The 22322-nt window shown below is 45.0% G+C and overlaps 1 protein-coding gene and 1 long non-coding RNA gene across 3 annotated transcripts; both read left to right on the forward strand.

Annotated features, from left to right (window-relative positions):
* The first annotated feature begins 176 nt into the window (after positions 1 to 176).
* LOC122016457 (pyruvate dehydrogenase (acetyl-transferring) kinase, mitochondrial-like) lies at positions 177 to 5343 on the forward strand. 2 transcript variants are annotated; one of them, XM_042573758.1, is made up of 3 exons: positions 177 to 343; positions 1134 to 1344; positions 5286 to 5343. In XM_042573758.1, exons 1-3 carry the CDS (start codon positions 221 to 223, stop codon positions 5312 to 5314), a joined length of 363 nt encoding a protein of 120 aa, XP_042429692.1. In that variant the 5' UTR covers positions 177 to 220; the 3' UTR covers positions 5315 to 5343. The 2 variants fall into 2 exon arrangements, with proteins under 2 accessions (XP_042429692.1, XP_042429691.1); XM_042573757.1 differs by lacking the exon at positions 5286 to 5343 and having other exon boundaries at positions 1134 to 1434.
* LOC122016458 lies at positions 3899 to 4401 on the forward strand. Its single transcript, XR_006121127.1, has 2 exons — positions 3899 to 4214; positions 4345 to 4401. It is a non-coding gene; the product is annotated as an uncharacterized LOC122016458 (long non-coding RNA).
* Positions 5344 to 22322: the final 16979 nt, after the last annotated feature.

The following is a 22322-nucleotide window of genomic DNA, read 5'->3' on the forward strand; positions in this document are numbered from 1 at the left end:
TCCCCAAGAGACACAAGGCAGGGGAGAGCGCGAGGAGGAGGAATTAGTATAACCAATCCTCTCGTTTTAGAGTAATATGATTATAACTTTCTTTTTGTTTGAGGTTCACATCCTTACTGTATAAATAATTTTTTGATGATATTGTATATTTATGACTTATCTGATTATTTCTTTCAACTTGCTACTGTGGACCAGGTATGTTCCTTCTCATTTGCACCTTATGGTCTTTGAGTTGGTAAAAAACTCTCTGCGTGCGGTTCAAGAATGTTTTATGAATTCTGATAAGAATGCCCCTCCTGTTAGAATTATTATCGCTGATGGGATTGAAGATGTTACAATAAAGGTACGATACCAATAAATACTTAATCTTCAATTACTGTTATTCTGCTTGGTAAGCAAGATTGCAATACTTCAAGAATAAGAAAGGATTAGTTAAAAATTCATGCTGTCTTGGCAAGTTGCAGAATTTGAATTTAACACAAAATACTAGGTACTCTAGAAAATAGAAACTAGATGTAGTGAAGATGAAAAATATGAATTTAAATTATATTTTCTTTGGGAATTCTTGATAGTTACTGATGTCTTGCAGACATTTTTTATTTCTTGAAAAGTGTTGATACTACAGAACCACCAGATGTAGATTTGCAAGACAGAGAACAATTATACATTGAAGAACATAATTGGACTAACTCCTCACTCTTTAAAGTGGTTAATCAGATTTATCAGAAAACTATTACAAATGAAAGTTAGGGAAATTCTCAAATATTTCATGAATTTGGGGCTCATTGCTACTGGTTATTTTTAAACCAGACAATGATTATGTGAAATCCAAGAGTCTTCCACTTTGTCTATATCTAACTATATGCATACAAGAATACGTCAGAGCCTGTTGAAAATCTTTTACTGCCAACATGTATATCAGCATCTGCTGTTGATACAAGTATAACACCCGGATAAATGCAAAAAATTTCTAATTTTTGTAATTTATCTTCTTCTTAATATCATTAAATTATATCTTATGGCATTTCTCTGTTTGTTAATACTCATGGTTCGAGGAATTTCTTATTACATATCAATCATCTAGTTTTTCTAGCTTTGGAATATTGATCTTGATATGCTATCAATTATTTCAGATATCAGATGAAGGGGGTGGCATACCAAGAAGTGGTCTTCCAAAGATTTTCACATATCTCTATAGCACTGCTAAAAATCCACTCGAGGAAAACGATGAAGGAAGCTCAGATGGAGTAATTATGGTTGGTTATGGTTATGGGCTTCCAATTAGTCGTCTCTATGCTCGCTATTTTGGTGGTGATTTACAAATTATCTCTATGGAAGGATATGGTAAATCCAATTCTTTCTTTATGCAATACTTAATCTCAAGTTCAATTTGTCCTGCTTGAATTCCAATATGGCTCATTCATTGCCTATTATGTTGCCAATACTTATTCGTGATTTACAAACTTGTGCTTGCTATGATTTTTTGATACAAACCGGATGCTATGCTTTTGTTACAATGATTTTTTTTATACAACCCGAATGCTATGCTTTTGTTACAAACCATATACTAGTTGGAGACTAAATGATTGCCTAAGAAGAAAGGAATTAGAGATTAGGAGATGCAGTGAGTAGAGTGGCTGGATAAGCTATCTTAAATGGTAACCTTAGGATTAAAGGATTGATACTCGAATTTAACCTAACCTATTAAGATAAATGGGTAATCAATACTAATCCTTATTTTGATTGTTTAAATGTTGGGCTCCTGTTTCATAGCAAAAGGTTCATTTTGTGACTCTAAACTAAGTTTTTTTTTATTGTTTAAGTGTATTTTCTGAATTTTGAGAACCAATTTTTTTTTGTACATCTACCATCAAGTATGACCCTACTTAACCAGATATACACTTTTAGACCCCCATCTTCATGCACATGGCTAACTGTAACCCGCGAGGTCTTCTAACTTTGTGTTTTTCAGTTCAGGGTCTACTAGTTTACTTATCTCTTCTGGGTTTTGAAGATACTTTGTGGCCTGTATAACATAGAAGAACAATGAGCCGTGGATATATAGCATGAATCTACTAATATGAATCACAAACTGTTGGATCAAGAAGGATATATCTTGAGACTAGCAAACCCAAAGGGCAAACAATGTTATGTCTTTTCCAACTAATGAATCTCCAAAGGGAAGATAATGTTGAAAGAAACTTGTGATTTGCAGCAAGGCTATGGTTTCCTCAGTTGGGATGTGATAAGGTAGCTAAATAGAGGTAATACAACCTTTAACTTACCCTGACTATTGTATGAACTGATTAGAGGGCTTGTTGAGAATTAAGCTTCTAAACTACATGGAACAAATGATTATCGGAAGTTTGTAGGAAATAAGAACAAATTTGGGTTTATGCCCTCAGTATCTGTTACAAGAAGCTGATGCTGTTTTTGAGTATCAAATATTTTCAAATATGCATCTTACCCAATTTATCAGACACCCTCTTTCCTTGCAATATGGAGGTCTTCCACTGATTATTTCTAGTAAAACTACTCCAAAAGCAAAGATGTTAGCTTGAATTTCCATTTCTTGTTGCTCTCGAGGAACATGGGCGACCGATTTAACCCTAAGAAAGGCATGGCGTTTGAGGGTTCTATCTTCGACGCCGGGCCGATTTTTGAGTCCTATGGCGTAGCTCACGGATAGGTAGGTCGATTGCTCGATTTTTGAGTTGGCCATCATCATCATCTCCCTGTTGCTGGAGAAGGGACTTCATCATGTCCGGGAGGTGAGTCAGAGCTTCACTTTGTCTGATATGTGTTTGGGTATTTTTCTTGACAGGAAAGTTGCTCAGGAATTTATTTTTTTTACTATAATTTTTAAAGGAAAATTATGAGGCGTTTGTCTCAATCTTGATCTATGTATGTATGTATTGGGAAAAAAAAATCTAAACTATCTTGATCAGGATGAACTTGGTTTGCGAATACAAAAAGTTGTTTTGCTTTGTTGTTTCTTTGGGAGTTATCAGTAACATCAAAAAATTAAATGAAGCGAAAGCGGTTTCTTTACGAGTTATCAGTCATGTTTCACGAGGAAGCATGGTTTTATAAATTCTCAGTTTATATCTTAAAGATTAATCATTTTTCAGTTTCTGGAATGTCTGGGGCTGCAAGTGAGAAATTGTCCTGATAATTTCATACTTCAGATCCTTGAATGGCTTATCTTTTTCCTAGCTTGGAATTATGCTACTCCATCTTGTCCTGCATTAGCATCATTTTCTCATATGACTGACAGTTACATCTGCTTTGACTTCGTTGTCAGTGGTTTATCAAGAGGCAAAAGAGAACTCTTTTTGAAGTTCTTGAGAAGGTGAAAGCCGATAAAACCAGAAAGTTCATACCTAAATTGGAGCACTCTTTCGACGTGCATGGTATCCGGAATAGATGAATTACTGTAACTCTGTGATCCATTGTGGTTTTCGTAGAGTTGATGATTCTCGGCTTCATCTCCTTGCTGTTGACATTTAGTCAGGACCAGATCGCGAAAATCTGTGTGCCAAAGGCAGTTGCAGATTCTATGCTGCCATGTCGCCCTGATGCAGAGTCAACTGGCAGAAATAAAAGGCGGCTGCTCGCGCTGGTGCTGACGGAGTCACACCTGAAGCGCAGGATTTTAGCTGCTGATGATTCAGTGGTTGAATGCCCCCCAGTGAGTAGTGCACAGCAACTTCCAATTCTCTGATTGTTTGGTTGAAAATAATCTATTGTAAACAAAATCTAAGAAGCTTTCACTAAAATGTTCAGTTGCAATCACTTGTAGGAAAAGGAGCAACTGATTACTGCCACAGGCTTGCACCAGTTGCACATTCTGATCTTCTTTTTGGCTGAGTTTCATGTGGTAAATAGTGCCCTTATAATGGTCCTTGGAAGAGCAAAGGTGAATCTGCAGTGACAGAGTAGTGGATTACATTATGTATCATTCTGAATAATTCCATAGCATTACCTGAGGATGATTTAGTTTAGCTGTTGCAATATCCACTTTGCATTGATAATCTTCTCTTGGGCAGATACACAGATGGAAGGACTGGGAAACGGATACGACATCGGCTGAGTATGCCTTCACGACTGGTATATATATGTTCACTATTCTTTGTTTTTTTGTCCCAGATTTGCATCCTTGGATCCTAGTTTGAGTGGTAAAAGTGCAGAACCAGTATATCATGATGCAAAAGGTTTGAGTTCTCTGACACAGCATTGAATTTGAAATTTTTTCATGTACATTTGGAAGCCCAGATTCTACCGGTTTTGTAGTTTTATATTTGCATGTTTCTGACTGCTGAGTGACTGAATTATTTTCTGCAGGGAAAGCTATTTCAAAGGAAGAGCTACTGAAACCAAAGGAGGAAGAGAAACCAAAGGTATTTTTCACACACTTCATCTTTGATTTGGTGGTCATGTTTACCATACGTGTCAGTTAATTCCCAAGAGCTATATTTTTTTGTTTCACTTTTATTGTTAGCTATATGAGCACAACATGCTATGCTTTTGATTTATTATTACAGCTATTTATCAGAAAGGAGAATTATTGGTACACTTTTGATTGTTTAATTATAGGCTCTCTTAGTTGGAAGCAAGTGTAGTGCTGATTGTGTAGGAGTGATTTGTAACCCTTATTATTATTTATTAGTTTTTGCACAATTTTTTATGTTGGATCCATTGCTGTCTAGTTGATTTTTATTTGCTCTTTTTGTTTCTTTAAGTTCACTTCCATTTGCAATCTCTTCATATATTAGTGACTAATGGTTGGTTGCTGTTCCTGGATTTGTTATAGCGCTATTGGTTGTTTCTACTAAAGAAAGTTAACTTTTATCAGGAATATTCTTCTGTGATCTTCCTACACAATTGGGAGACTTTGTAAAACCAAAGTAACTAATTTATTAGGTTGAAATGATAGATAGATGAGTGATCTCAGTCTTGGCATGACTAACATTTTTTTTTTTATGTTCAAAACCTTTCATTTTGTTTTGTATGGTTCTCTCTAAGAGCATGGACCTAGTTATCTTTTGACAGCTGAATATGATTCTTTCTTCATTTGATCGCAAATTCAACTTTCTTACCTTATGAATCACTGAAGATCCTTATTGCAAGCATTGAAGTAAGCATTGATGTGGTTGAGATAAATGATGAATAGGTCTCTTTTTAAGCATTCAAATTAGTCATCTTGTTACCTGGTGCTCTTACTACTTTTTCAACTATGATTTTTGGTCTTGATTTACTAATATATTATTTATGTGTTTTTACAGTTTACAAATCTCAAGTACTCCAGAGTTGAAATTGATGAAGTGCGGTTCGAGTGGGCTGAATGCATGCTAGATTACATTTGAGACAGTTGTACCTTGATGTGTTAACAGAATGTTATACTTTGATTTTGATATCTATTAGCTAGCTTTTGATGTAAAAAGAATGTTTGGGTATTTTATGGATATTGTTGTAAGAAGATTATTTATATAATTTGTGAATATTTGTGTATTTTATGGATATTATTGAATGAAGAATATTTGTACAATTTGTGAATATTTGTGTATTTTTTTTTGTTATTGTCGGTTTTAAAATCAAATCTGTGCTGTTAAAAAATATACATATTACATCGGTTTTCCACCGATGTAAAACCGGTGTTATAAAGTAATATTACATCGGTCATTTACCGCTGCCAAAACTGGTGTTATTAACATACAATATTACATCGGTTTTACACCATTGATGAAACGGTGTCGTTAAGTGATACTACACCGATTAATAACCGATTCGAAGACCGGTGTCGTTAAGTGATACTACATCGGTTTTAACCCGATGTCTAAAATGGCAGACTTTTAACATCGGCTTCATAGACATCGGTCGAAAATCAAATAGACACTGGTGGAAAACCGATGTCTATGAGCGATTTTGTTGTAGTGAAATTTTAAATTCAACTAAGTACCCATAAATCTCCGGCATTAAATTGTTTGTGTCTAATAGGAGGCCATTGCGGATTCTTCAGGAGGATTCCTGTACCTTGCAAGCTCGGCTGGAGTTACTGGTGCTCGTCCTACGGTGAACAGCCAAGTGCAGTATCTTCTCAAGGATATCAAAAGGGTAAGAGGACGAGGCCAATTACTCTCTATTATATATAAAGAAAAACTAATTTGATAGTTCAAACTTTGTCACTTCAGGCATCCGAGAAGCCTGTTGCAGTAGGGTTTGGAGTATCAAAACCATAGCACGTCCAACAGGTCAAGGACTCGAATGTATTATTGGGCTGGCTCAATGATAAGAGCATCCACAGTGGGAGCTCTTTCCGAGCTCCCACTGTGACGTGGACTTGGCGAAAAACCTCCCTCCCATAGTGGAGGGAGGTTTTTTTATTAAAACGAAGAAGCGGCTCCACCGCTGCGGAGCCGCTTCTTCGTCTTTTCATTTTTTAAAATTTTTTTTTAATAATTAAAAAAAAATCAAAAAACCTGGTAATTAAAGCCTGCTTCTCATTTCAGTGAGAACAACCGTTGTATGTCGTTGAGCAACGACTAATTTTTAGCCGTTGTTCAACGGTTATAATTTAATTTTTTAATATATAAAAAATCTATAAATATGAGATCTTTTTCATTCATTCCATTGTTATCTTTGCTCTCAACTCAATTCTTCCTTTCATTCCCTATTTGTATTCGAGATGGATGAAAATCTCAATACTTCCTTTGCGAATCTTTTGAATTCTTCAAATACAGAAGGAAATACATCTTCTCAAAATACTCGCATTCCTCCAAATATCCAATATCCTCATTTTTTCTCTCAACCACAATATCCTCCATATTTTCAAAATATTTCATATGTTCCACAATATTCTCCAAATTTTCCAAATCCCCAAAGTTCTCAAAAATTTTTGCAGCCGTGGAATCCAAGTAACACCGCCTCAGCTCCATTTGGTATATATCCATCCCAAGACTGGTCAGCAATGGGTAGCCAACTTGGGATGCCTTATCCTTACGGGGTTTCTCCTACTCAACCACCTATCATACTTTCGAATGAATCTAGAAGGGCGACTATTGATCCATCTATCAGCAACAAAGAATCTCTAATGCCATCATCTATTCCAGCAACTCAGGTGCCACCACACTCATCACAAGAAGAGTGTGAAGTTGAGCTGGAGGAAAATGAATCTAGAAGGGCGACTATTGATCCATCTATCAGCAACAAAGAATCTCTAATGCCATCATCTATTCCAGCAACTCAGGTGCCACCACACTCATCACAAGAAGAGCGTGAAGTTGAGCTGGAGGAAAATGAATCGAAAAGAAGATTTTTGTCTCCCGATGAAGATGTGGTCCTTGCGAAGTCATGGGCAACTATAAGCACTGATGCAATCATTGGTAATGACCAGAAGGATCAAGTTTTTTGGAAATGTATTGCTGATTACTACAACAAACATCGCCCCACTGGATCTATGATGAGAAGTTATCAGCGTCTGAAATCACATTATTACAGGTTTGCACTGATGGTAAATGAATTTTCTGCAACTTATAATAATTTTTATACTCATTGGCAAAGCGGTTGGAGTGATGAGAATGTGTTGGAGAATGCACTGAATATGTGGAAAGCCAACAACAATAACAAGGATTTTAAGTATATGCATGTGTGGAGGGTTCTCAAAGACTACGAGAAATATACTCCACAATCAGTTGCTCATTACTCTAACAAGAAGGCAAGGTCATCCGAGTCAGGAGGAAACACTTCAACATCAAATCCAGATACAAGTGTTGATTTAGATGACTCTGAAGTCCGCATTCGTCCGATAGGGCAAAAGACAGCGAAGAGGAAGAGCAAATATAAAGCCAAAGAGGGCGACACAATGGAACATAACATCGACAAAGAATGACAAGATATTAAAGAATATCAAATGCAAAAAATGGCTCTGCGGGAAGCCGAGATCTTTCATAAGGATTATGAAGGATACCAGTGAGATGACACCAGGACAACTTTATTTACATGAGAAAATGGTGGAAAAAATTAAACAGAGACATGGCCTGGTGTAGATGAGTTTACGTTTATTTTTATATGTTGATCCGGCAGTAAGGACGGGGGACCCCCCCTTTGAGGGAAGTCAACGCCACGTGGAGGTCAAAAGTCAAAAGGCCGATCGGAAAATGGGGGCCGACCGGCCGAACGGGGTATAAGAAGAAGCGAAGATAACCCGACGGGGAGTCGGGTCTCCGACGCTCATGGTAAGCTAGGTCGCCGGGCCGAGCGGGTGTAAGTAGCCCGCTCGGCCAAGGCATAAAGCAGTAATGTTGTGAATAGTTTCATCCGGGCACTCGAGCACCCGACCTAGAATTGTTGGAGTGTATACTGAAAGCCTAAGCTTTGTAAACATTCATTATGAATAAAGAATCACATTTGGTCAAATTGTCTACATTTGTTTGTAGTTGTTCATTTAATTTATATTGTAGATAACATAGTATGTGGTGTCACATGCAGAAGATGATGTTATCAGTACCTTATAAATTATAAACAGTAGCTCACGACCAAAATAGAAAGGAACAAACCATTAGAAGGTCGTAGTGTAATTAGGTATTAGTTTATCTTGACTATATAATTACACTAGTACACTAGTATAGTAGGACCATTTGAGGTCTTTTCTTTTATACTGACTTTATAAAGAAACAAAGACCTCGGTTATTATGGAAGTGTGTGCTCTTAATCCTAATATAATAACAAGCACATATATTTGATATTTATTTCTTTAATTTATCAGTGGGTGAGATTTAGTTCGATGAATCAATAAGTCCGATAAGTTGGGAAATGGTATTACTTATAGTGTGTGTTGTTGATTATAGAAGGAAACTGTGTCCTAGAGATACTAGGTTGATAATGTCCTCAAGAGGAGCTCATAAGGATTGTCATGTTAAACCCTGCAGGTGGACCTAGTCCGACATGACAATAAGGTTGAGTGGTACTACTCTTGGACTTAGATATTAATTAAATGAGTTGTCAGTAACTCACTTAATTAGTGGACATTCGATATCTTAAACACAGGGAGACTAACACACTCATAATAAGAAGGAGCCCAAAAATATAATTTGGGATTGGTGCGGTAGTTCAATAATAGTTCTCTAGTAGAATGAATTATTATTAATAAAATTAAGTTGTGTGTTCGGGGCGAACACGGGATGCTTAATTTTATCGGGAGACCAAAACCAATTCCTCCTCTCGGTCCCTATCGTAGCCTCTTATTTATAGAGTACTATACCCACCTATACCCACCTTCTATACCCACCAATAGGGGGCCGGCCAAGCTAGCTTGGGAACCAAGCTAGGGCCGGCCTAGATTGGCCCTAGCTTGAACCCAAGCTAGTGGGGGGCGGCCAAATTAAATTAAAAAGGAATTTTAATTTTAATTTTTATTATATGGAATAAATAATTTATTAAAGAGAATTAAAATTAAAATATCTCTCTTGTAAAATATACAAAAGATTAAAGAAAGAGATTAGATCTCTTTTCTTATTTGTAGATTGGTGAGATATTTTATTTTCTCTTTAAAATTATCCACATGTTGATAAAATTAAAATTATAGAAATTTCTTTTTATCAACCATGAAGAGATTTTTAAAGAGAAATTTTAATTTTAAAATTTCCGGAAACAAATTAGGAAGTTTTAATTGTTGATTAAAACTTGTCTAATTTATCTCTTTTGATGTGGCCGGCCATTAGAGATTAATTGGGGAAATTTTATTTTATTTTTTAAATTAAATCATGTCAAGGGAATTAAGGAAATTTTATTGTAATTAAATTTCCTAATTTGCCTAGGCCAAGGAATATAAAAGAAGGGGTGAGGGTGCCTTCAAGAGACAACCTCTATTATTTCTCTCCTCTTTATTCCTTGAGTGGCCGCCATCCTCTTCCTCTCTCCTCTTTGTGGTCGAAACTTTCAAAGGCTTGGAGCTCTTGTGGCTGTCGGATACTACTTGGAAGAAGAAGAAGAAGAAGGAGAAAGCTAACATCTCTTGGAGCTTGGTTGAGTTTTGTTCTTCATCCTTAATCTTTTGGACGAACCTAGCTAGGAGGAGAAGAAGGTGGTTGGTGGTTTCTCATCTCGGAAGATGCCCACACAACGTCGAGGTTAGAAGAGGAATACAGAAGATCAAGAGGTTTTTCTACAAGGTATAACTAGTAATTTTTCTTTCCGCATCATACTAGTTATTTATGGAAATAATACCAAATACAAGAGGCTTACGATTCTAGAATTTCGAATATGTTTTTCGATGTTGTGTTCTTTTGTTTTTTTCTTTTTCTTGTGATTTGATTGTTCTTTTCGGTTAACCTAAAGTTATTTAAGGAAATTAAATATTAGATTTCTATAAAAGGTTTTGTCTAGTCGGTGGTGGTTGCTCCCATATCCAAGAAGGCTGTGTGCCTCGCCACGTCAGTACTGGGAACCAATTATGGAAATTAATATTTAATGGAATTAATAACTTAAGGTGGTTTGGGTCAAACGTGTTAAGTTCCGCAGGAGACCCAAGTCAAAACCTAAAAGAACGAATAGATTAAGTTTTGGATCAAACGTGTTAAGTTCCGCAGGCGATCCAAAATTTAATTTAAAAGAACACATGGTAGGTAGGAAAAGGTTCAGATCTTTGTACAAAATTTTTGTACAGTGGAACCTCTAGGCTTTCCGAGTAGCAACCAACAAGAATCTCCCAAGCGGATCCGTACCTACGTCCGGTCGGACGCGATGGGACTGCCGAGCGGCCGGACGGGATGGGACTGCCGAGCGGCCGGACGCTCGGCGCAGGAGCAGAAGAGACAAAAGGGCAAGGGCAACATCGGGAAACATCTTCTGACAACAAGCATGTCCAGTGACCAAGCCCTATGCTGAACCTTACGACAGAAGGTTCTGATGTCCCATCAGAGAGATGCTCGGACTGTAGCGGTATGGTGTCAGGCAAGCTCCTCTGACAAGCCCATACTGAGGTATGGTAAGAGGACACGTATTCGCCTCGGTATGTGTGCATCAGCCTCCTCATAGCTCTATATAAGGGTCCTCATACTTCGCCGGAGGTACGCAATCTTGGATCTTCGAAGCCACTTCCTTAGTTTCCTCTTGCTTGACTTGAGCGTCGGAGGGTCGTCGCCGGGAACCCCTTCCCGGCCCGACTTCTTTGCAGGTTCACCGGAGCTCCATACGGTCGGTCAGAGAGCCACGTCATCGATTCAGATAGCGCCACGTGCCCAGTGTACATCGCTTTAGTGTTCGGACATGATCAATTTGGCGCCGTCTGTGGGAACGCACCTGCATCCTAGCAGAAGAGATGGACGAAGCTGGACGACAACACGCCGTCATGCTCTCCCAGGAGGAGCTTGATGCTCTAATCGAGGTAAGAGCGGCTAAGCTCGTGGAACAACAGAAACAAAAGGCACAAGCCGAGCGAATGGAGCAACAAGCGACGTCCGCGTCGGCAGGCCGAGCGGAGGCACCGCCTGCCATGGTTCCCTTTCACCGGGCCCTATTCTGTACGCCTCTCGAAGTTGCAATAGTTCACCGTGATTGAGGATCTTCATCCGATGAGGCGCCCGTGGGAGACAACAGAAAAGGCAAGGCTCCCCGAACGGACGCCTCCCCCGAGCGGATCAACCGACAATTTTCAGAGGCCATCCTGCGGGACCCTCTACCAAAGCATTATGTTCCCCCGACAATCGAGGAATACAATGGAACCACCGACCCGGACGACCATCTGGGTAAGTTCGACAACACCGCTACCCTACACTAATACACAGATGGAGTAAAGTGGCGAGTGTTCCTTACCACTCTCTCGGGATCGGTGCAACGGTGGTTTCGGAGGCTGCCGGACGGATCCATCTCAATTTTCAAGGACTTCCGCACGGCCTTCCTCCACCATTTCGCAAGCAGTCGGCGCTATCAGAAGACCAGTGTCAGCCTATTTGCCATTAAGCAAGAGCCTAGGGAGCCGCTAAGAGTTTACATCCAATGGTTCAACCGAGTGGCCATGGATATTCCAACGGCCACCTCAGAAACGATGATGAATGCGTTTACATAGGGCCTCGTGGACGGTGACTTCTTCCGTTCACTTATTCGAAAGCCGCCCCGAGACTACGATCATATGTTACACCAGGCTAATGAATACATCAATGTGGAGGAAGCCCAGGCGGCTCGAATGAAGGAAGCTCCAACCGAGCGTCCACCCCCTGCCGAGCGGAAGCCGCACACTGCTCATCAGCCGCCCAGAGGACCGTGAGCTGAAGCAGCCCGCCCCCAGCAGCATGCAAGATCCCACGCCATTCAAGAAGTATCTACCGAGTGGCCCAAACCCAAAAAGAAGGTATGGACCCCAATGTTTTGCTCATTCCACCGGACAGACACGCATAATACAAGAGATTGTCGGAGCCTTCCCCTGATCGCCCACCCCGTGCCCCGGGGTGGCCACCGCAGATCGCCATCGTCCGACAGGCGAGAGCGACACCGTGAAGCCGATCGACGCCAGTCTCCTGAGCGGTATCACCCTCAGAGGCACGATAACAATCCCCGGGTGTCTAAGGAACAGCCTAGGCCGTCTGCCCGAGAAGAAGAAAATAGAAGCAACACGTCCCGCGGCGAAATCAACATCATCGCTGGTGGGCCGACCGGAGGTGATTCCAACAGAGCAAGGAAGGCGAGTGCCCGGCAGCTCCAGATTCATGCGGTCGGCTGTAGCCAAGAACGGGCGAGCGGGCCCGAAATCATCTTCAGGCCCAGGGACTTGGAGGGAGTCGAAATGCCACATGATGACGCCCTCCTCATCAAAGCGGTAATAGCTAACTATACTATTCACCGCGTTTTCGTCGATACAGGCAGCTCGGTCAACATCATCTTCAAGAAGGCTTTCGATCAACTGCAAATCAATCGAACCGAGTTGCTACCCATGACAACCCCCCTCTACGGGTTTACGGGCAATGAAATCCTGCCGGTCGGACAAGTCCGACTGGCTATTTCGCTGGGAGAAGAGCCGCTCAGAAGGACGCAGACGACAAACTTCGTCGTGGTCGACTCTCCCTCAGCATACAACGTTATCCTGGGGCGACCAGCTCTCAGTGAGTTCTGAGCGGCCGTCTCCACCTTCTACCAGAAAATGAAGTTCCCGGTCGAAGATAAAGTCAGAGAAGTACGGGGAGACCAACTGGCGGCTCGGCGATGCTACGTCGAGATGGTCTGAGCCGAAGCTAATTCCGCTCGGAAGACGCCGCGGATCGAGGTAAACGCCATAATCGAAAAACCACCCTCTTTGGTTTATGAAGAAAAAGAGGAGTTGCAGATCCACCCGACCCGATCGGAGGCCACCACATTCATCGCAGCCGATCTGGAGGCAAGCCAGAAAGAGGAAGTGATCAAGTGTCTCCAGAGAAACTGTGATGTCTTCGTTTGGTCAACGCATGAGCTACCCGGAATTTCGCCAAACATAGCGCAGCACGAGCTCCACGTCCGACCGGACGCTCGGCCGGTGAAGCAAAGGAAGAGGGACTTCAGCACCGAACAGAACGCCATCATCCGATCGGAGGTCGAGAAGCTCCTGGAGGCCGGCCACATACGTGAAGTGCAATTCCCAAGCTGGTTGGCAAACGTGGTACTAGTCTCCAAGCCGGGCAACAAGTGGAGAGTTTGCATCGATTTCCGGGATTTCAACAAAGCATGCCCAAAGGATTTTTATCCTCTACCCCGGATCGATCAACTGGTGGACTCCACAGCCGGCTGCGAATTGATATGCATGCTCGACGCCTATCAGGGCTACCATCAAGTGCCGCTCGCCCGAGAAGATCAAGAGAAGGTTAGCTTCGTTACAGCCGACGACACTTACTGCTACAATGTGATGCCGTTCGGACTGAAGAATGCGGGAGCAACTTACCAACGCTTGATGAATAAAGTGTTCAAGGAGCAGATCGGACGAAATTTGGAAGTATACGTGGATGATATTCTCATCAAGTCCGTCCGAGCGGCCGATATCTTTAAAGACATGGAGGAGACTTTCCGAACGCTGAGGAAGTATGGAATTAAGCTGAACCCTCAGAAGTGTCTGTTCGGAGCAAAAGGCGGGCGCTTTTTGGGCTATATAGTGACCGAGCGGGGCATAGAGGCAAATCCCAGCAAGGTCAAAGCGCTGCAAGATATGCCGCCCCCAAGAAATCTAAGGGAAGTACAGCGCCTGACCGGTCGGATAACTGCGTTGTCCAGATTCATCTCCAAGACTGCCGACCGGAGCCTACCTTTTTTCAAAATCCTGCGCAAAGCTACCAAGTTCCATTGGGACAAGGAATGTGATCGGGCGTTTGAAGAATTGAAGGCATATCTGAACTCTTTGCCCGTGCTAGCCAAGCCAGCTATGGGCGAGCCGCTCTGTATCTATTTATCTTCAACCGAGCAGGCAGTAGACTCGGCATTAGTGAGGACGAGCGGGGAAGAACAACCAGTGTACTTCTTGAGCCATATTTTAAAAGACGCTGAATCTCGCTACACTGGGCTCGAGAAGCTTGCTTTTGCTTTGGTCCTCGCCGCTCAGAGACTTCGTCCTTATTTCCTAGCACATACAATTATCGTCCGGACGAATAGCCCATTGGGGAGAGTGCTGCTGAACCCAGAAGCGTCCGGACGGCTCATCAATTGAACAACGGAGTTGAGTGAGTTTGATATTCAGTATCAACCCCGGTCGGCGATAAAAGCGCAGTCCTTGGCAGATTTTGTTACTGAGGTGCAAAAGCCCGAGCCTGAAGCTATGTGGAAAATTTTTGTGGATGGGTCGTCCACTCGGCTCGGAAGCGGAATTGGGGTGTTATTGCTCTCTCCACAAGAAGAACGGATGCATCTAGCCGTCCGGCTGGAATACAGAGCCACAAACAACGAAGCGGAGTATGAAGCCCTCATAGTCGGCTTGCAGGCAGCCCGCCATGTAGGAACCGGTCGGGTGACAATCCATTCGGACTCCCAGTTGGCCGCTCAGCAACTCTCGGGCACTTTTGAGATTAACAACGCTCGGCTCAAGCTTTACGCTGAAGCCTTCGAAAAGCTCAAGGCCAACTTCAGAGAGGTTATTATCCAGAAGATACCCCGAGCGGAGAACCAGGCTACAGATGAGTTAGCCAAACTTGCAAGTTCAAAATCACCGGTCGTCATACAACAGCCAATTGAACAAGTATCCCTGGTGGCGCATATCGATCGGATGGAGGGCCTCGAGTTTCCGAGTGATGGAGGACAACCATCATGGAGTTTCTCCGCTCGGGTGTGACACCGTCCGATCGGGAGGCAGCCCAGCTATTGAGGAGGAGAGCCAGCCGGTTCACACTTGTTGGGGATCAACACTACAAGAAGGCTTTCTCCCGCCCACTTTTGAAGTGCGTGAGCTCGGAAGACGCAGAATACATCCTCCAGGAAGTGCACCAAGGATCGTGCGGAGGACATCCGAGCGGCCGATCGCTGGCCAAGAAGATCTTGCTGGCCGGATATTTTTGGCCAACCCTGTAAGCAAACGCCGCTCGGACCGTCGCGACGTGCCTTTCCTGTCAGAAGTTCTACAATGTCTCCCACCCACCGGCGGAGGAAATGAAGGCATCTACAGTTTCCTGTCCGTTCGATCAGTGGGGAATGGATATCGTGGGTCCGTTCCCTATGGCGACCGGTCAGCGGAAGTTTTTACTGGTGGCTGTCGACTACTTTTCCAAATGGGTGGAGGCCAAGCCACTGGCGAAGATCACAAAGCAAATGGTCAAAAAGTTTATCTGGCAGCATATAATCTGTCAGTTCGGCATTCCTCGTCGGCTGGTATCTGATAACGGGCGGCAGTTCGTCGGGAAGCAGCTCGAAGAATGGTGCAAAAGTTATGGCATTGAGCAACACTTCACTTCCGTGGAGTATCCCCAGAGCAACGGCCAAGCGGAAGTAACCAACAGAGAAATACTCAGAATTCTTCGAGCTCGACTTGACCACATAGGAGGAAGTTGGGTGGACGAGCTGCCAGGCGTCCTATGGGCCATACGCATGACCCCAAAGGAGGGAACGGGCGTCACGCCGTTCCACTTAGTGTACGGCGGCGAAGCGGTTATCGCGGTTGAAGTCGGCGTTGAGTCCGTCCGGATCCAGAATTATGATGATGATAACGCCGAGCGGAGGAACATGGAGTTGGACTTGATCGATGAAGAGCGAGCCAAAGCGTCCGTCCGGCTGATGGCGTACCGGCAGAGGATGAAGCAAAACTACAACCGACGCATAATCCCCAGAGCATTCCAGGTCGACGACTTAGTATGGAAGAAAGTAAAGCCGGTCGGGGACGTTGGCAAGTTGGAGGCTCCTTGGGCGGGTCCCTTCAAAGTCATCGAAAAGCTCCGCTCGGGTGCCTATTATCTGGAGGATGAAGACGGATGAGAACTGGATCGACCATGGAGCGCAAATCATCTCCAGCCGTACCGAGCTGGGTGAGAGGTGCGCTGATGTAATTCATTTGGTGTATCTCTTGGTTGCCTGTGTTCTTTTAATGCAGGGAGCAAAATGATAAGAAACGCATTTGGCAATCTTCGCCGAACGGCAGTGTTGAAATTAGCCTTAAAGGCCGTCGAGCTCCGACGTTAAAAATCAAGAGTCGCGCCGGCGACTATAAACCCTTCGGCCGGAAGACCGTCGAGCTCCGACATTAAAAATTGAGAGTCGCGCCGGCGACTATAAACCCTCCGGCCGGAAGACCATCGAGCTCCGATGTTAAAAATCGAGAGTCGCGCCGGCGACTATAAACCCTCCGGCCGGAAGACCGTCGAGCTCCGACGTTAAATATCAAGAGTCGCGCCGGCGACTATAAACCCTCCGGTCGGAAGACCGTCGAGCTCCGACGTGGAAGACCGTCGAGCTCCGACGTTAAAAATCGAGTCGTGCCGGCGACTATAAACCCTCCGGCCGGAAGACCGTCGAGCTCCGACGTTAAAAATCGAGAGTCGCGCCAGCGACTATAAATCCTCCGGCCGGAAGACCGTCAAGATCTAACGTTAAATATCGAGAGTCGCGCGGCGACTATAAACCCTCCGGCCGGAAGACCGTCGAGCTCCGACGTTAAATATCGAGAGTCGCGCCGGCGACTATAAACCCTCCGGCCGGAAGACCGTCGAGCTTTAATGTTAAAAATCGAGAGTCATGCCGGCGACTATAAACCCTCCGGCCATAAGACCGTCGAGCTCCGATGTTAAAAATCGAGAGTCGCGCCGGCGACTATAAACCCTCCGGCCGGAAGACCGTCGAGCTTCGACATTAAAAATCGAGAGGTGCGCCGGCGACTATAAACCCTCGGGTCGGAAGACCGTCAAGCTCCGACATTAAATATCGAGAGTCGCGCCGGCGACTATAAACCCTCCGGCCGGAAGACAGTCGAGCTCCGACGTTAAAAATCGAGAGTCGCGCCGGCGACTATAAACCCTCCGGCCGGAAGACCGTCGAGCTCCGACGTTAAAAATCGAGAGTCGCGCCGGCGACTATAAACCCTCCGGCCGGAAGACCGTCAAGCTCCGACGTTAAAAATCGAGAGAACCAAATCGAGAGTCGCGCCGGCGACTATAAACTCTCCGGCCGGAAGACCGTCAAGATAAAGATGGAAGAGGTCGACTTGTGAGTCGTTTGGCCGTTCGGCCAAGTAGCCAAAAACACTTGTGAACATCTAGCGAAAATCCCATTTGCAAAACAAAACATATCAAGCCGAGCGGATGGCATGCATATTGATTAGTAAAAGAAAAAAGCAAACAAGGGGATAGCATGTCATTAAGAAATTAAGGCTGAACGGCCAAATTACAAAAAGTGATCATTTTTAGCCGAGCGGCCAGATTACATATAAGCTTCTATTCTAAATACTTGTAGAGATCCTTCGGGATGTTGTTAAGGAGTGTTGCCTGGTCCTGAGCGAGGATAACGGCGGAATCGGGAAGTTGCCCTTTGGACTTCAAGTATTCTGTCGTGGCATTCATGGCCAGTTCAAAGGCCATGTACATCCGCTTGCAAACTTTCTCCGAAAATTCAGCCGAACGGATGTAATTCAGCCTTTGGGCTGCGACTCGGCCAGGCTCAGCGTCTTGATATTCCTTGAAGGTCGCTTGGGAGGCTGCGAGGGACTCCTGTAGAGCTTTCAGCTCTTCCTTATGCTTATTTGCATCGGCCGAGTGGCCCGCCTTCTCTCCATCGAGCTGCTCCATCAGCTCTTTCACTTTTTGCTCCAGGCCCCGAGCCTCTACGTTCTTCTTCTCCATATCGGAGATAGCCGTTTTCTTCCGCTCGGTGGCTAGACTTATCTTGCGATCCAGTGATTTGTTCAAGCGATCAAGTTCGGCCAGATTGTGAGCCTGGTCGGCCATCTTCTTCCGTTCGGCCTCCAACAGATTTTGGGTCTTTTTGAGCTCCTTCTGCAGCTCAGCATATGATGGGCCTTGGGAAGGCGCGCCGCCCGAGCTCCTTAGCCTTTTTAGTTCTTCATCCACCATCGCCAAACGATTGGAGACAGCTATCTCCTCCACCCATCTCTGGAATAAGCAAGATGGTTAATAGCCGATCGGAAAGAATGCAAAAAGGACTTTATAGAACACGCTTACCCTAGTGGCCTGCTGCATGTGGCTGTTGGCCAGATTGCCGAGCGGAATCATCGCCACGCGTGCCCGAGCATCGGCCCACATTTCGGCTAGAGGCCCCTTCAAGGTGATCGTGTGCTCGGGCGCGGTAGGCCGATCGGCTTCGGGCATTAATTCCTCGGTGGGGAGATGCAGGGAGACCCGGATGGTGCGGCGCCGACCGGGGGTCGTCTGGGTGGAAGCCGGAGAAGGATCGGAAGCCGACGCAGAGAACTGGGACAAAATTGTTGAACGAGGGACTTGGCGGGGAGCGGGCGGAAGGACGCTGACTGGAACGGCCTCAAGAGGGTCCGCCGACGTGTCCAATTGCGATGGGGTCCGATCGGACGATATCGCCTCTACCGCTGGAGCTTTGCCTCGAGAATCAGCGGTGGTCCGCTCGGATGGTTGGACCGCGGAAGTAGCCGATCTAAGGGGTGTCTCCGCTCGGCGCCTTTTCTGTCGAAGAGGGCGTTCCTCCTCTTGAGCGGAGCCTTCCTCCCGGGCGGAAGGCCCTCGGCTGGAAGTTATGCCAACTGCCTGTTCCGGGAGAGAAGCCTGAGCGGCCGACTCCCCCGCGTTCGTGTCGCTCTCTTCTTCATTAGAGCCGATCGGCTGGATGCCAAGCGTCTCCATCTCTTTTGCAGTCGCGGCCTCGAGCGCCGCCGCCTTCCTTTTCAAAATGCCAGTCATCACCAACTCCATGACAATGTTCACTGCAAAGGAAAAAGAAGAAAATCAGTTAGCAATCAAGGCAAATGTATAAGTAAGATTCTTACCGAAGCCGCTCGGGAGGGGGGGTCCTAATCGGACTCAGGCCGAATATGTACATCACCCCTTCTGGTAAGAACTTGTTGATGTCGACCCTCAGACCAGCCAGCATGTTGGTAGCATGAAGATAGTCCGGTCTGGTCTTGAACCTTTTGAGCTCAGGGGAGACTGGCGGTCCGGTCTGCCATTGGGTTCGGAAGGGAGCCCGCTCGGGAAGGCGAATATAAAAGTAGAATTCTTTCCATTGCTTATTGGAAGAAGGTAGTTTATTGAAGAAAACTAAACCGGGTCGAGCCTGGAACATGTAAATGCCCGGCTCAGACTGTTTAGGGTAGTAGAAATAGTAGAAAACCTCCGGTCGGAGGGGAATGTTATGGATTTTGAATAGGACGACAACGTCGCATAGAAGGTGGAAAGTATTGGGAACTAGGCTTCCGAGCGGAATGCTGAAAAAATTGCAAACGTCAATGATAAAGGGATGAATTGGAAGTCGCAGACCAGCAGTGAACTGGTCGCGGAAAACACAAAAGGCTCCGCGCGGCGGTTTGTGTGGCCGAGCGGAGGGAGTGGGTAAGATAATTTCGAGGTCGGAAGGGATGTCAAAGTTATTTATCAGAATATCGGCGTCACGCCGATCGAAGCGTGACTCCATGTTAACATACCACGGGCCGAGAGTTTGGTCTTGGGATTGAGAGGAATGGGCCATTGTCCGAACGGACGAAATCAAAAAAGGTGAAGAAAGGTAGAGGATAGAAGAAAGAAGACAGCAAACGAAACAGTGCCCCGAAGACCAAAACTCTGGAAAGAAATGCAAAGAAAACACAAAAACCAAAAGGAGATAGAAGGAGAGCCTTACAACGAAGAGGAGGATCGAGGGAAGAACGCCGGAGATCGTCGGAGAACAGGAGCAGGATCGCCGGAGCGCTGAGGAAAAGGAACTGGGGGCCACGCGAGGGCAGAAGTGAGGTGAAGGAAAGAAGAGAAGCCTTTATAGGGTGGAGCCCGAGCGGCCTCCACCGTCGGATCCAGGTCGTGAGAATCGGAGCACGCATCGCGCCGTCCATTTCGAACCGCCTCAGTCTCGTCACCCGTGGCGCCGCCGCCGTACGATAACGATAGCAAGGCCACGTGGCATTTCATCACGGGGGAGCATTTAATGAGCGTCTTAACGAGGCACAGAGCGCGTGCCCGGCCTTAATGTCGAAGATTGGCGCAAATTCCGAAGAGATCCGAGGAATGTGGCCGTTGACTGAACGCCGTAGCTACCCACGTGGTGGTCGAGCGGAATATAATTTCACGGAGACGCCGTTCGGTGCAACTAATAGTCCAGTCAGTCGGACTAATCGCCTCCTTCGACTAAACTTGAAGGGGAGGCAAGTAATCCAGTAGTAAGGATGGGGGACCCCCCTTTGAGGGAAGTCAACGCCACGTGGAGGTCAAAAGTCAAAAGGCCGACCGGAAAACGGGGGCCGACCGACCGAACGGGGTATAAGCAGAAGTGAAGATAACTCGACGGGGAGTCGGGTCTCCGACGCTCATGGTAAGCTAGGTCGCCGGGCCGAGCGGGTATAAGTAGCCCGCTCGGCCAAGGCATAAAGTAGTAATGTTGTGAATAGTTTCATCCGGGCACCCGAGCACCCGACCTGGAATCTCCTGAGCGAATTCGTACCTACGTCCGGTCGGACGCGATGGGACTGCCGAGCGGTCGGACGCTCGGCGCAGGAGCAGAAGAGACAAAAGGGCAAGGGCAACATCGGGAAACATCTTCTGACAACAAGCATGTCCAGTGACCAAGCCCTATGCTGAACCTTACGACAGAAGGTTCTGACGTCCCATCAGAGAGATGCTCAGACTATAGCGATATGGTGTCAGGCAAGCTCCTCTGACAAGCCCATAGCTCTATATGGTAAGAGGACACATATTCGCCTCGGTATGTGTGCATCAGCCTCCTCATAGCTCTATATAAGGGTTCTCATACTTCGCCGGAGGTACGCAATCTTGGATCTTCGAAGCCACTTCCTTAGTTTCCTCTTGCTTGACTTGAGCGTCGGAGGGTCGTCGCCGGGAACCCCTTCCCGGCCTGACTTTTTTGCAGGTTCACCGGAGCTCCATACGGTTGGTCAGAGAGCCACGTCATCGATTCAGATAGCGCCACGTGCCCAGTGTCCATCGCTTCATTGTTCAGACTGGATCATATCTTATTATAATGTATGTCTTTTCATTTGATGCACTGTAATATTTATGTTTTTTTTAATTATTAATGTTATTTCATGTTAGCAAGTGGTAAATTTAAATTTTATAAAAATTTAATGATGTATAATGTAAAATATGAAGGAGAAATGAGAATTATATATAATGATAAATGTGGGACCCATGAAGGAGTTGTTAAGAGATTTTTTGATAGTGGAAAGAGGTGTGAGGTTTTTAACTTTTGATGTGACACAGACATAACAACGAAAGAGTTCACAGTGGATTATGCTCTAAGCTCTCGTCCATCGTTTACACTGATGGCATGGATTTTGCAGATCTATTCGTGGGGAGCCGACGGCGTGATCGTTGGCAGCGCAATCGTTAGACTGTTGGGCGAAGCCGAGTTTAATTTGCAGAGGAAGGATTGAGGCAGATGAGATCCTTCGTGGAGTGTCTAACAGCTGCGCTTCCTTCAAGAAGCCCTGCGCTGGAAAAGAGCACGACTCCCAACTTCTTCCGGGAGAATGAGTTTTGGGGGAGGAGAGCTGCAACACAACAAAAGTCAACCGTGCACCGAATCGGCACGGAATCGGAAACTCATAAACCACTCCATTCTCCTCTCATATTAGCACCATCATAACTTTCTCTAATATTTTGTATAGAAAATCATAAATTTTCATTTTCAAAATAGATGATTTTATACCTTCCTCGTCTAAAATGTGAAAGAATCATTCTCTGATA

The sequence above is a fragment of the Zingiber officinale genome, chromosome 8B (assembly GCF_018446385.1).
Source record: "Zingiber officinale cultivar Zhangliang chromosome 8B, Zo_v1.1, whole genome shotgun sequence".
Lineage (NCBI taxonomy): Eukaryota > Viridiplantae > Streptophyta > Magnoliopsida > Zingiberales > Zingiberaceae > Zingiber > Zingiber officinale.

Bases quoted from the DNA above. Each gene is read 5' to 3' on its own strand.
- LOC122016457 (XM_042573757.1), top strand. From the start codon at position 221: ATGGTCTTTGAGTTGGTAAAAAACTCTCTGCGTGCGGTTCAAGAATGT. The intron at 344-1,133 runs GTACGATACCAA...CAATTATTTCAG, and splicing joins TTGAAGATGTTACAATAAAG to ATATCAGATGAAGGGGGTGG.